Here is a 16197-nt window from a genome sequence, read left to right as displayed (position 1 = left end):
CATGTGATTGGATGTGTTTGAACAGCCATAAAAGACCGCTTACTGAACACCTAAACATTATGGGAAGCGCACTAGCCAGACAGGATTTAAACTTTGTCAGCTGAAGACCCAAGTTTGGTTTGAAGACTAAAAATGTACCAATCACAATGTTCTCTCACCATTCCTGATTTCTAACAAGCACTCACAGTGTTTGGCCAATACTTTGTCTCCGGTCGCATATACTGTATATGTAAACTGCACAAGCTTATTTTGTCCATTAGATTGAAAGATCTGAAAAAAAAACCCCATACATTTACCCAGCAAAACTCATCTTAAAGGTGCTACAGAGGATGTTTTGTTTTATACATTTTTGCAATATTACTGGATACTGTCTTTACTAACTGATAAAAGACTATTTATTAGGTGCACTGAAAGGAATAATCTTAATATACATCATCTGTGCACTAGGTAGGGCCTTAAAAACATCAGCCAATCGTTTACACGATCATCGCGTAAACGATTGGCCCTCTGGCTTGTCAATCACTGCCATGATGTTCCTTGTGAGAGACGAGCGCGGCTGCGCGCTCCAGTAACTTTTCACACTCTACAGGCAATGTTTTTGTCAGGAGACAGGAGTAACAACTGCAGATTATGTGTTACCTGCGGTGAGTCCGACATAATGAATCCACTAACACGACACAGCAAATGCCGGTGGTAAACACTCGTGTTCCAATACTCGTGCACGAGTTTTGGGAGGCGTTCCCTCGAAAGGAGGGGGGTTGTTCTTACGCATGCACTTACTCACTAACTCACTAACAGTCTTTGGTTTCTCAGTCGACGAAAAGATCATCTTTAGCACCTTTAATATCAGGTGGAAACAGGGCTTAAGATGAGTTTTAGTCGATCGGATCACAAGTAGACGAGGGAAACACATTCCCGTTTACACCTGGTATTTTAATCCGTCTCTTTTGTCCACTTTCGACCACTTCTGTCCTGATTTCTTCGAGGGGAGGGTTTATGGGCGGGTAAATGTATGGGCTTTTTTAGATCTTTCGATTTAATGGACAAAATAAGCTTGCACAATTTACATACGAATGCGATCGGAGGTGATGGGAAAAACATACAGAGATCATCAGCTTTAGTTTTCTCTCTGAGAGCCACAAGACCAGCTGAACACTGTGAGTGCATGTTAGAAATCAGGAATGGTGAGAGAACATTGTGATGGGTACATTTTTTGTCTTCAAACGAAACCTTGGTCTTCAGCCGACAAAGTTTAAATCCTGTCTGGCTAGTACGCTTCCTATAATGTTTATGAGTTAGGTCAGTAGGTGGAGAGTAGTGGAATGCATTCGACCACATGAGCATTTACACTACGAAAGCAATCTGGTTGTGTTTTCAACTACCTCTGGAAGTGGTCAAAAATGGACAAGCTCAAAACTTTTACACCTGTATTTAGCGTCATCCACTTGTAATCGGACTGATGCAAACGCTTCTTAATACCAGTTGTAAACAGGGCCAAAGAGAAGAAAGACCTAAAGAATTAGTGTTTTAAAGAAGTGTTTTTAGTACTGGCAAGAAAAACCTTTAATACAGGAACATGTATGAGTACCTGTGCATCTGTAGGGACATTTAAAAATCTACCTGCATCCTTATTGCTACTGCCAAAGTAAGTGTCACTGGCCTAATAAATGTGTTTTTTGTGTAAAGTAAAAGTAAGACAGGAGTGAAGGGTAGAACAGGAAGCTTTAGTCCATCATCACTCACGGCCTGTTCCTGACAGATCTGTGTGAGTCTCTCCAGCTGTTCCTCTCTCACAGCTTTGGTCTTCTCGTACTGCTGGATCTCCATCTCCATCTCCACCTTCACCTGCAGCACGTACGCTACAGAAGAGAAAAGAGCAAATTAATGTACTTTCCCTGGAAGGTCCTCTGAAATGCTCAACAAACACTAACAAATAAAGAACAATGATATTAACATGGCTTATGTACATTCATACACTATCGTTCAAAAGTCTGGTAAGTTTTTTTTTTATGTTTTTGAAAGAAGTCTCTTATGCTCACTAAGGCTGCATTTATTTGATCAAAAATAGAGTAAAATGGTAATATTGTTACAAACCCAAGTCCAAAAAAGTTGGGACACTGTACAAATTGTGAATAAAAAAGGAATGCAATAATTTACAGATCTCATAAACTTATATTTTATTCACAATAGAATATAGATAACATATCAAATGTTGAAAGTGAGACATTCTGAAATGTCATGCCAAATATTGGCTCATTTTGGATTTCATGAGAGCTACACATTCCAAAAAAGTTGGGACAGGTAGCAATAAGAGGCCAGAAAAGTTAAATGTACATATAAGGAACAGCTGGAGGACCAATTTGCAACTTATTAGGTCAATTGGCAACATGATTGGGTATAAAAAGAGCCTCTCAGAGTGGCAGTGTCTCTCAGAAGTCAAGATGGGCAGAGGATCACCAATTCCCTCAATGCTGCGGCAAAAAATAGTGGAGCAATATCAGAAAGGAGTTTCTCAGAGAAAAATTGCAAAGAGTTTGAAGTTATTATCATCTACAGTGAATAATATCATCCAAAGATTCAGAGAATCTGGAACAATCTCTGTGCGTAAGGGTCAAGGCCGGAAAACCATACTGGATGCCCGTGATCTTCGGGCCCTTAGATGGCACTGCATCACATACAGGAATGCTACTGTAATGGAAATCACAACATGGGCTCAGGAATACTTCCAGAAAACATTGTCGGTGAACACAATCCACCGTGCCATTCGCCGTTGCCGGCTAAAACTCTATAGGTCAAAAAAGAAGCCATAATTAAACATGATCCAGAAGCGAAGGCGTTTTCTCTGGGCCAAGGCTCATTTAAAATGGACTGTGGCAAAGTGGAAAAACTGTTCTGTGGTCAGACGAATCAAAATTTGAAGTTCTTTTTGGAAAACTGGCACGCCATGTCATCCGGACTAAAGAGGACAAGGACAACCCAAGTTGTTATCAGCGCTCAGTTCAGAAGCCTGCATCTCTGATGGTATGGGGTTGCATGAGTGCGTGTGGCATGGGCAGCTTACACATCTGGAAAGGCACCATCAATGCTGAAAGGTATATCCAAGTTCTAGAACAACATATGCTCCCATCCAGATGTCATCTCTTTCAGGGAAGACCTTGCATTTTCCAACATGACAATGCCAGACTACATACTGCATCAATTACAACATCATGGCTGCGTAGAAGAAGGATCCGAGTACTGAAATGGCCAGCCTGCAGTCCAGATCTTTCACCCATAGAAAACATTTGGCGCATCATAAAGAGGAAGATGCGACAAAGAAGACCTAAGACAGTTGAGCAACTAGAAGCCTGTATTAGACAAGAATGGGACAACATTCCTATTCCTAAACTTGAGCAACTTGTCTCCTCAGTCCCCAGACGTTTCCAGACTGTTATAAAAAGAAGAGGGGATGCCATACAGTGGTAAACATGGCCTTGTCCCAACTTTTTTGAGATGTGTTGATGCCATGAAATTTAAAATCAACTTATTTTTCCCTTAAAATTATAAATTTTCTCAGTTTAAACATTTGATATGTCATCTATGTTGTATTCTGAATAAAATATTGAAATTTGAAACTTCCACATCATTGCATTCTGTTTTTATTCACAATTTGTACAGTGTCACAACTTTTTTGGAATCGGGTTGTAAATATTATTACAAGTTATTGCTAAGTACCATGGTATTACAGTACATTCTGTAAGGCAATGTCGAAAATGAGAAAATTATCCAAGTGACAATTATATATCAAGCAAAATAAATTGTTGGTCCAAATGCAAAAGTGAACCTTTAAATATTATTATTAATACAATAATAAATACTAATATATATTTATCTGAATAGCTGATCTCTGTACTGAAACAGCTGATCAAATGTTATCAGGTTTAACACATAATGGGCAGCTTTAAAAAACAGCTAATTGTTTTCTGCAGCCATCCACCACTAAGAGGAGAGACGGTTTTTGCCTGATATTTCATGAATTGACATTAGCGTCTGTCTGACATTGATTTCTCTGGCTTGGCTAGGATTGTGCTGAGAGGGCCAAAGGCTTTCCATCAGGTGCTGCTGGCTCTTAATAAAGCCGTATCCACATGACCCCTCTTATCATCTACTCACTTCCCATATCAATTAGACTCTTCTCACACTGGTAACCATCTGCCGAGAGAACTCCCAGCATGCTTTGCTGCCTGGCAATGTGTTGCTCAGTCCCGCAATATTCTTCATATATTTCAGTATGAAGTCAACATGAAATCGAATGAACAATTCTTGTTGTTTTAAAGGAATATTGCAGTATTTGCTTTCCTGTAGCTCAGTGGTTAGAGCATGGCACTAGCAATGCCAAGGTCATGGGTTCGATCCCAGGGATTGCACATACTCAGATACAAATGTATAGTATAATGCAATGTAAGTCGCTTTGGATAAAACCGTCTGCCAAATGCATAAATGTAAATGTAAAATGTAAATATTTATCCGTGCACAACTACCACTTTATCACTTCAAAAAGCTTATAAAGAATCTTAAAACTGAATTGAGTGGTTTATATGTGAATAAAATCCCAAGTTAAATCTGTTCATCAAATAAAGCGATAGAGTCTCTTCAGAAAATTTGGACTAAACTGCTCAATTCATATGGATTTGTTTGCGTTGCCGTCCATGGAGGGACGGAAATATCTGATTTCATTCAAAATATCTTCATTTGTGTTTTGAAGATGAACGAAAGTCTAAAGGGTTTGGAACAACATGAGGGTGAGCAATTAATCACAGAATTTTCATTTTTGGTAGAAAAAAAATACATAAATAAATAAAAATAACTGTGCACTGGTCTCTTTTCAAAAGTTCAGCACTTGGTTCTTTTATGTCCTGTTGTGTACATATCACGGCTCAACCACAGGGTGGCGTAAAACTGGATCAGACTCGCCGTGAGATTTGAGCTCATGAATGTTAATCGGTCAGTGAGTCTGTGTCATCTATCAGCTTTAATTTCTTCTTCATTTCTCAGTGTTCTGACAGCATAACTTTAGTGTTCCAGTGGTGTTGTGTTTGTATTAACACTGTGTAAAGTGTAATGAAAGTATTCAGCAGTTTTTGCCAACTGTGCACTCTCTCAAATGCAATATCTTGAGGCACATGAACGCACACACATGAAACAATATGTAATTCTCATAGCTTGCACAACCATTCACGAAGAAGAGGGAAAAGAAATGAGCTCAAATGGGCACAAAGCAATATAGATGCAGGAATAGAAAAGGTACACAAGATAAAATATCACAGGAAGTTTGGTCTCGTATGGTCTGTGCTGCCACAAACTCTTTAGACTCATCTTAAGCATAGTCAAAATAGATTTAGAATGTACCTTACACACACTAATATATATATTAATGTATAATATATACACAAACAACCATTCAAAAGTTTGGAACCATTACTATTTTTAATGTTTTCGAAAGAAGTCTCTTCTACTCATCAAGCCTGTATTTATTTGATCAAAAATACAGAAAAAAACAGTATTGTAAAATGTTATTACAATTTAAAATAATGGTTTTCTATTATAATATACTTTAAAATATAATTTATTTCTGTGAATTTTCAGCATCATTACTCCAGTCTTCAGTGTCACATGATCCTTCAGAAATCATTCTAATATGCTGATTTATTACAAATGTTGTGGTGCTTGACATTTTTTATAACGTGATACTTTTTTTTCAGGATTCTTTGATGAATAAAAAGTTAAAAAAATAGCAGCATTTATTTAAATTAAATATTTTGTAACAATATACACTACTGTTCAAAAGTTTGAGGTCAGTATTTCTTTCTTTCTTTCTTTTTTTTGGAAGAAATTAATACTTTTTTCAGTAAGGATGTGTTAAATTGATAAAAAGTGATAGTAAAGATTTATATTGTTAGAAAATATTACTATTTTGAATAAATGCTGTTCTTTTTGCTTATTTATTCACCAATGAATCCTAAAAAAGTATCACAGTTTCCAAAAAATATTAAGCAACACAACTGTTTCCAACTTTGATAATAACTGAGTATCAAAACAGCATATTAGAATGATTTCTGGAGGATTATGTGACACAAATGACTGGAGTAATGGCTGATGAAAATTCAGCTTTGCATCACAGAAAAAAATTATATTTTAATATATACAGTACGGTCCAAAAGTTTGGAACCACTAAGATTTTTAATGTTTTTATAAGAAGTTTCGTCTGCTCACCAAGGCTACATTTATTTAAATAAAAATACAGTAAAAAACAGTAATATTGTGAAATATTATTACAATTTAAAATAACTGTGTACTATTTAAATATATTTGACAAAGTAATTTATTCCTGTGATGCAAAGCTGAATTTTCAGCATCATTACTCCAGTCTTCAGTGTCACATTATTTGTGTACAATATTTTTTTTCAGGATTATTTGATGAATAGAAAGTGTTTATCTGAAATCTAATCTTTTGTAACATTATAAATGTCTTTACTGCCACTTTTGATTGATTTAATGCATCCTTGCTGAATAAAAGTATTCATTTCTTTCATTTCTTTTCAAAAAAAATAAAAATAAAAATTCTTACTGACCCCAAACTTTTGAACGGTAGTGTATAATGCTACAGAAGCTTTGTATTTCAGATAAATGCTGTTCTTTTGAACTTTCTGTTCATCAAGGAATCCTGAAAAAAAAAGTACACAACTGTTTTCAACATTGAAAATAATCATAAATGTTTCTTGAGCAGCAAATCAGCATATTAGAATGATTTCTGAAGGATCATGTGACACTGAAGACTGGAGTAATGATGCTGAAAATTCAGCTTTGCATCACAGGAATAAATTACTTTGTCAAATATATTTAAATAGTACACAGTTATTTTAAATTGTAATAATATTTCACAATATTACTGTTTTTTACTGTATTTTTAATTAAATAAATGTAGCCTTGGTGAGCAGACGAAACTTCTTTTAAAAACATTAAAAATCTTAGTGGTTCCAAACTTTTGGACTGTACTGTACTGTACTATATATATATATATATATATATATATATATATATATATATATATATATATATATATATATATATCTAAGTCAGAGCTGTTTGTTGTTCATGTAAGTGTGTCTGACAGCTCAGTGATGTTTAGTGAGAATGAGGTTGACCTGCCCCAGCCATCGATCATGAATACACTTGCATAAACAGAACCTGTGCTGAGACATTATGGACATTATGCTCCTCTCAGCACCGACAAAAGACTCTGAATCAATCTGAATTTTAATGAGACCAGCACTGGCAGTAGCAGCGCGTGTGAGGCGTCTATCATAACTCACAGTCATTGGGCAGGACAGGACAACAGCTAGTAAAATTAATCAGTTGAATTGGCTAATTACATTAACACTTTCTTTACGGGGTTGTTTAAGGGTCAAACGTATTTACATTCAGTAAACTAAAAACAAATGTATTTATTTTGTAGACTTCATATTGTCAAGAAATGTTGTGAGGAAAAAAATGTGATGTCATAAAGCAGCTTACCGTCAATGATCCTCTTGACTCTCCAGATGCGGAGGGTGATGATGAGGCTGATGGCGTCCCAGGGGCTGCTGGGGCCGTTAGCCACCGTGGAGGCCACCATTGGGGCCAGAGAGAGTACAATCACAGCACCGTCAAATACCTGACAAAAAACAACAACAAAAACACACATGATCTTACGCCAGTGTATTTTAGTTTGTAAAATGTAAAGGTTTTTTGATACTATGGGCTGTTACATAGCAGGTAATGCTATGACAACTAGGCATACTAACGTCTATTTATGTACTTAAAAAAAATACTTAATATAAATTCTAAACATATTATTATTTGTACATTTTATATATGTATGTGTATTCAATATATGTATCACATACACTATAGGCTATATAAAATTTATATTCTAAAATATTATAAAATCAATTATTCTTTTTGTATTTCATATATTTTTCTATTATACAAAACATAGTTTTTGGTATCGATGTGTGAGTGTGTGCTCCTTAATCAGTAAATATTTTATAAAAACATTAATATATTTTATATATATATATTTGTGTGTGTGTGTGTATAATATATATATATATATATATATATATATATATATATATAATACCCATTTATTTATATTTAAAATATTATTATTTATTATGTTATTAAATATATAATATTTATTGCATATTTTACCTATATTATTTATTTTATATTTATATATTACTATATATTACAATATATTTATATATTACTTCTATCATATAAAAATATAGATTTTTTCACACACACATATTTTTTTAATATATATATATTTTATAATATATTAATATATATATATATATATATATATATATATATATATATATATATATATATATATATATATATATATATATATCACTTGACAGCATGTCAAGTGATTAAAAATGTAAAAAATAATTGAAAATAATTAATCTAATTAATCGCAAATTAATCACACATTAAATTTGCCTGAGAAATTACCCCCAAAAGATCATTTAAAGTAATTGTTGTGTTAAATGACAAAAGCAAAAATATATATATATTTGATTCAATATATAATTTATTACACACAAACTTTTAGGCTACAACAACCACAAGGGTGAGTAAATGACAGAATTTTCATTTTCGGGTGAACTATATAGCTTTAATGTTTTTTTTTTATTAAAATGGAAATACATTTTTTTTTCAAATGAATTTACACTCTAAATAAGAAACTAAAACTGCCAGTAGATGGTGGTAAAAGTCATTGAATCATTCATTCATTCAGTTCGTTCAAACAGCTGGTTCATTCAGGAATTAAGCAAATGGCTCTCTTTATGAATGGGCTATTGAATCATTAGTTCACCCGATTGATTCGCTCAAAACGTGGATTCATTCAGAAAAGAAACATCGCTATGTGTTGCTCGGAGATGCACAATTGTTCTGCTATGGTTTTATAGCCAATATTTTCGTTCGCAAAATTGAGCAGACAATATTGTGTGTAAAATATAACAATATTAACTTCTTATTTATTGAACTGATGTATAAAATCATTATCACATTTGCACTTGTGCTATTCAGGGAAAAACAGCACTCGTGTGATATTGTGCTAATTAATAATCAAATTAATTACATGCCACAATGTGTAATTAATTAGATTGTAGATTGACAGCCCTATATATATATATATATTTTTTTTTTTTTTTTTTTTTATTTAATATTTCTGAAAATATTGTGTCTGTGTGTGTGCAACTTAAAATAAATATAAAGTAAATGCTTTTGAAAAACTTGATATCAGGCACATATAACAAAAAATGTAATATATAAATGAAAGCGGAGGGTCAATGGAACTGAATAGCCAATCACAGTGCAGTTGGATCAATGGATCCTCTCCTGCTCAGGCAACAATGTGACATTGAGAGAGTGTCACTGCGCCAGAGAGAGACTCATCCTTCATTAAGTTTCAAGGGCTCGCCTCTTCATTCTGTGTCCCTCTGTACTAATGGGACCCCCGAGAGCTTACCTCAACTTTGTTCTCTATGTAATCCCATATCCCGAGCACCACAATCCTAAAGACAGTCTGGGAGGGGAAAAGAGAGACGCATATAAGTGGAAAAGAGCCACAGATTGAAAGAAACAGATTAATGAAAATCAGTGATCAGATTTCTGATGGTTCACCACATTGCATTCTGGGAAATCATCTACTTAAGAACAACAGGCCATGTTTTGTGAAAGCCAAGAAAGGAGCCTTGAAAAAAACGGAAAAAAAAAACAGGCAAACATTCCTTTTCCAGCGACCCACGAACAGCAAACGTAAATAATGTGCTTGCAGGGAAAATGTGTACGTAGAGTAATTCGAAATTTAAGTGATATCGAGATGTGGCGGCAACAGAATTCACCTCCATTTGCTGGCAAAATAACCCCGGCGCCTCTGCAAAACCCATTTCCAACACAAATCATTTTTTTTTCTTTCATCTCGTCTCAGAACGCAGCTCATAATTTATCAGTGACCTGCAATATGTATTCATAAACTTGCAAGCTGGCGAGATCTCATCCAAACACTCGAAGGAGATGCTGTGTTTTAGTGACTGCTGACTCAGGTGGCACACGGTAGTCTTTTTAGTGTTTTCTATCCCCTACTTTCACTCTCTTTTCCTCTCTCTCAGGCTGAAACATGTGATCAAAGCTGAAACTTTCAGGCTTTCCTGTCTCGTGGCCTTTATCGACAAGTAAAACCCAAGTTGAAGGAAATAAATGCAAGTCTGCTTTAAAAGAGCCAGAGACAAATGCAACTGGATCCGAAGAAATGGGAATCGATAGAAGTCAGCACGTGTCAGGACACACACACTTTTAAAGTACAGTAACAGCATTATGTGAAACAGCTTTTTCTTGGGTTCAATTAAGACGCCCCTACAGCATAAACATTCAGAGAGGCCTTACATCAAATACTTCCAAACGTCCCGTCGTGGCACCATTAATTTGAAATGACGTACTATATTGATAATTGTGAAAGATGCTATTTCTAGTAAGCCTGGTGGCTCTCTGTAAATCATGACTGTCTCAGAGTCAGCATCTTAGTTGTTTTAGTGGCCTGTGACCTTTAAACACTCACAGCCGTGGAAAACTTTTATTGCTGAGATGTTGCTCTTTTATTCCTCCGTTATCTTTCATGACGTTTCTCCAAAAATTGCTTTATATTCCTTTATATACATAAAATGAATGTGTATAGTACAGCTCAGACAATTTAATCTTGAAGGAGAAATGTTTAATGAGAAATGTCTTAGAGATCTTGTGTGATTTTTCGCATACAATCATTTACACTCACCTCAGTGAAGAAGACAGACAGGATGACCAGGCTGATCCAGTGGATGATACAGGCGAACTGGAATGCATTATTAACTGTGGACACAATTCAAAGAGATTCACTTCACATATTGATTCAGGATAAAATACTGCCAAATGTAATGACCTCAAAATAAACAATTAAAAATGTAATTCAAAAGTTTGGGGTCAGTATGATTGCAAAATATATGCTTTTCTTTTCAACTTTTTATTAATCAAAAATGTATAATATGGTTTCCACATAAATATGAAGAAGCTCAACTGTTTTCAACATTGATAATAATAAGAAATGTTTCTTGAACAGCAAATCAGCATATTAGAATGATTTCTGAAGGATCATGTGACACTCAAGACTGGAGTAATGATGCTAAAAATTAAGCTTTACCATCACAGGAATAAATTATATTTTAAAATATATTCAAATACAAAACTATGGAAGCTTGTTTCCACCATCAATTAAAAAAAAAGGTAATTGCGACTTTTTATCTCACAATTCTGACTTATCTTCTCATAATTGCGAGATATAAATGCACAATTGTGAGTTGTAAAATCAGAATTGAGTTATAAAGTCAGATCTGTGAGCTATAAAGTCAGAATTGCGAGCTATAAAGTCAGAATTGCGAGTTATAAAGTCAGAATTGCGAGCTATAAAGTCAGAATTGTGAGTTATAGTCAATATTGCGAGCTAATAAGTCAGATCTTTGAGTTATAAACTCAGAATTGCGAGTTATAAAGTCAGAATTGCGAGTTATAAAGTCAGAATTGTGTGATATAAAGTCAGAATTGTGTGATATAAAGTCATAATTGCAAGATATAAAGTCAGAATTGTGAGATATAAAGTCAGAATTGCTTGATATAAAGTCAGAATTGCGAGTTATAAAGTCAGATCTGTGAGCTATAAAGTCAGAATTGTGAGTTAGTCAATATTGCGAGCTAATAAGTCAGATCTTTGAGTTATAAAGTCAGAATTGCGAGTTAAAGTCAGAATTGTGTGATATAAAGTCAGAATTGTGTGATATAAAGTCATAATTGTGTGATATACAGTCATAATTGCGAGATATAAAGTCATAATTGCGAGATATAAAGTCAGAATTGTGAGATATAAAGTCAGAATTGCGAGATATAAAGTCAGAATTGCAAGTTATAGTCAATATTGCGAGCTAATAAGTCAGATCTTTGAGCTAATAAGTCAGATCTTTGAGTTATAAAATCAGAATTGCACGATATAAAGTCAGAATTGCACGATATAAAGTCAGAATTGCAAGACAAAGTCAGAGTTGCGAGATATAAAGTCAGAATACGAGATATAAAGTCAGAATTGCACGATATAAAGTCAGAATTGCACGATATAAAGTCAGAATTGCGAGTTATAGTCAATATTGCGAGCTAATAAGTCAGATCTTTGAGTTATAAAGTCAGAATTGCGAGTTATAAAGTCAGAAATGCATGATATAAAGTCAGAATTGCGAGTTATAAAGTCAGAATTGCGAGTTATAAAGTCAGAATTGCGAGTTATAAAGTCAGAATTGCGAGACATAAAGTCAGAATCGCACGATATAAAGTCAGAATTGCGAGTTATAGTCAATATTGCGAGCTAATAAGTCAGATCTTTGAGTTATAAAGTCAGAATTGCGAGTTATAAAGTCAGAATTGTGTGATATAAAGTCAGAATTGTGTGATATAAAGTCAGAATTGCGCGATATAAAGTCAGAATTGCGATTATAAATCAGAATTGCATGATATAAAGTCAGAATTGCGAGTTATAAAGTCAGAATTGTGAGTTATAAAGTCAGAATTGCATGATATAAAGTCAGATCTTTGATTGCGAGTTGCGTGATATAAAGTCAGAATTGCGAGATATAAAGTCAGAATTGCACGATATAAAGTCAGAATTACGATATAAAGTCAGAATTGCGAGTATAAAGTCAGAATTGCGAGATATAAAGTCAGAATTGCGTGATATAAAGTCAGAATTGCAAGTAAGTCAATATTGCGAGCTAATAAGTCAGATTTTGAGTTATAAAGTCAGAATTGCGAGTATAAAGTAAATTGCACGATATAAAGTCAGAATTGCGAGATATAAAGTCAGAATTGCGATTATAAAGTCAGATCTGTGAGCTTAAAGCGAATTGTGAGTATAGTCAATATTGCGAGCTAATAAGTCAGATCTTTGATTATAAAGTCAGAATTGCGAGTTAAAGTAAATTGTGTGATATAAAGTCAGTGTGATATACAGTCATAATTGCGAGATATAAAGTCATAATTGCGAGATATAAAGTCAGAATTGTGAGATATAAAGTCAGAATTGCGAGATATAAAGTCAGAATTGCAAGTCAGAATCAGATCAGTTATAAAGTCAGAGTTGCGAGATATAAAATCAGTCAGAATTGCACGATATAAAGTCAGAATTGCAAGACAAAGTAGTTGCAATATAAAGTCAGAATACGAGATATAAAGTCAGAATTGCACGATATAAAGTCAGAATTGCACGATATAAAGTCAGAATTGCGAGTTATAGTCAATATTGCGAGCTAATAAGTCAGATCTTTGAGTTATAAAGTCAGAATTGCGAGTTATAAAGTCAGAAATGCATGATATAAAGTCAGAATTGCGAGTTATAAAGTCAGAATTGCGAGTTATAAAGTCAGAATTGCGAGTTATAAAGTCAGAATTGCATGATATAAAGTCAGAATTGCGAGACATAAAGTCAGAATCGCACGATATAAAGTCAGAATTGCGAGTTATAGTCAATATTGCGAGCTAATAAGTCAGATCTTTGAGTTATAAAGTCAGAATTGCGAGTTATAAAGTCAGAATTGTGTGATATAAAGTCAGAATTGTGTGATATAAAGTCAGAATTGCGCGATATAAAGTCAGAATTGCGAGTTATAAAGTCAGAATTGCGAGTTATAAAGTCAGAATTGCATGATATAAAGTCAGAATTGCGAGTTATAAAGTCAGAATTGCATGATATAAAGTCAGAATTGCGAGATATAAAGTCAGAATTGCGTGATATAAAGTCAGAATTGCAAGTTATAGTCAATATTGCGAGCTAATAAGTCAGATCTTTGAGTTATAAAGTCAGAGTTGCGTGATATAAAGTCAGAATTGCGAGATATAAAGTCAGAATTGCACGATATAAAGTCAGAATTACGAGTTATAAAGTCAGAATTGCGAGATATAAAGTCAGAATTGCGAGATATAAAGTCAGAATTGCGTGATATAAAGTCAGAATTGCAAGTTATAGTCAATATTGCGAGCTAATAAGTCAGATCTTTGAGTTATAAAGTCAGTTGCGAGATATAAAGTCAGAATTGCGAGATATAAAGTCAGAATTGCACGATATAAAGTCAGAATTGCGAGATATAAAGTCAGAATTGCGAGTTATAAAGTCAGAATTGCGAGATATAAAGTCAGAATTGCGAGATATAAAGTCAGAATTGCAAGTTATAGTCAATATTGCAAGCTAATAAGTCAGATCTTTGAGTTATAAAGTCAGAGTTGCGAGATATAAAGTCAGAATTGCACGATATAAAGTCAGAATTGCGAGACAAAGTCAGAGTTGCGAGATATAAAGTCAGAATTACGAGATATAAAGTCAGAATTGCACGATATAAAGTCAGAATTGCACGATATAAAGTCAGAATTGCGAGTTATAGTCAATATTGCGAGCTAATAAGTCAGATCTTTGAGTTATAAAGTCAGAATTGCATGTTATAAAGTCAGAATTGCATGTTATAAAGTCAGAATTGCATGTAATAAAGTCAGAATTGCGAGTTATAAAGTCAGAATTGCATGTTATAAAGTCAGAATTGCGAGTTATAAAGTCAGAATTGCATGATATAAAGTCAGAATTGCATGATATAAAGTCAGAATTGCGAGTTATAAAGTCAGAATTGCGAGTTATAAAGTCAGAATTGCGAGTTATAAAGTCAGAATTGCATGATATAAAGTCAGAATTGCGAGTTATAAAGTCAGAATTGCATGATATAAAGTCAGAATTGCGAGTTATAAAGTCAGAATTGCGAGTTATAAAGTCAGAATTGCATGATATAAAGTCAGAATTGCGAGTTATAAAGTCAGAATTGCATGATATAAAGTCAGAATTGCGAGTTATAAAGTCAGAATTGCATGATATAAAGTCAGAATTGCGAGACATAAAGTCAGAGTTGCGAGCTATAAAGTCATGCGTCATGCCCTAATAACTGTTCTACTCTCTCTCTCCATAATTTCCAGTATTCTTACTATTTTCCAATTTACCAATAAAGAAACACAGCTTTTGCATAAATTATTCTGTTTACGAATCACTGACGTTACAAGACTATAACAGACACTTTCACAGAAAAAAAAAAAAAAAACACAAAATATTGATGTATGTTTAGATTACACATTAAAACCTCAGATAATTGTGTAATCTACTTAAAAAAAAAAAAATGGGACATATATTCTTTAGAATTATTCTCTTATGAAACTACTCCTCCTTACAGGGACTTTTCGAGTGGGAAGCCAAATTCCCTACACGCGCCGCATCCGTGTCGCAAGCTGAGGACAGTCACTGCTCAATCTTATTATGGCAGCCGCCTGAACTGAAAGCATTAGGCATTTGTGATTTGATATTCCACCCAATCCGCGTCCTGCATCTGTCTATTTATCCGCTCCATTACGGTCAAGAGATCTACTGCATTCAGTTATCACCCGCCTGCTCTCCCGGCCCATATGTCTTAGTTTGCTCTGTTCACTGATCTGTCCATCAGCCCATTCATCTCCCTCAATCCCTCCTTCCATTAATCTCGCCGGCCGGTCGCTGTCCTGCACTTCTTCACTGCTCTCTCTCCGCTCCCATCCGTCTCCCCCCTCCATCTGTCTATCAGGACTTTGTAAAGGCCAGAGAAGACAGAGAGATATAGGGTGACTTATGCTTCTGTCATCTCTCACATTTCTCTCTTTAGTGCGCACTCATCTGCACGCTGAGCCAAGATTTTCCACCATAGCATGAATGGGGATCTCCTTTCGGATTTACAATAGGCTCTTGTGAGAAATGAAAATGTCCAGGCAAATAGCAGCTAAGCAAATGTCATTTCACAACGTGTTTATTGAGAATAATCTCAGCAGAGATCAGATCAACAATTGCAGATGTATAGTAGGGGTGTAACAGTGCACAAACGTAGCGGTTCGTTACGCACCTCGGTATTGAAGTCACTGTTTGGTACGGGGGGGGGGGTGACTAAACATAAAACTGCTTCTTTTTTCTTCTTTTTTATTAAACAGTGAATATAGTGCATCTACAGTGGGTACGGAAAGTATTCAGACCCCCTT

At 34.6% G+C, this 16197-nt stretch overlaps 1 protein-coding gene across 1 annotated transcript in view; it reads right to left on the bottom strand.

Moving 5' to 3' along the window:
• tmem266 (transmembrane protein 266) overlaps positions 1-16197 on the bottom strand; it is a 103006-nt gene that overhangs the window by 16135 nt on the left and 70674 nt on the right. The window contains 4 exon segments of the mRNA XM_048157484.1: positions 1744-1859; positions 7555-7693; positions 9563-9619; positions 10865-10938. Of these exon segments, the coding sequence (XP_048013441.1) occupies positions 1744-1859; positions 7555-7693; positions 9563-9619; positions 10865-10938 (386 nt within the window).

This window comes from Megalobrama amblycephala, linkage group LG15 (assembly GCF_018812025.1).
Source record: "Megalobrama amblycephala isolate DHTTF-2021 linkage group LG15, ASM1881202v1, whole genome shotgun sequence".
In the NCBI taxonomy this organism is placed as follows: Eukaryota; Metazoa; Chordata; class Actinopteri; order Cypriniformes; family Xenocyprididae; genus Megalobrama; species Megalobrama amblycephala.
The sequence above is the reverse complement of the archived record's forward strand: the minus strand, read 5'-3'. Positions and strand labels throughout refer to the sequence as shown.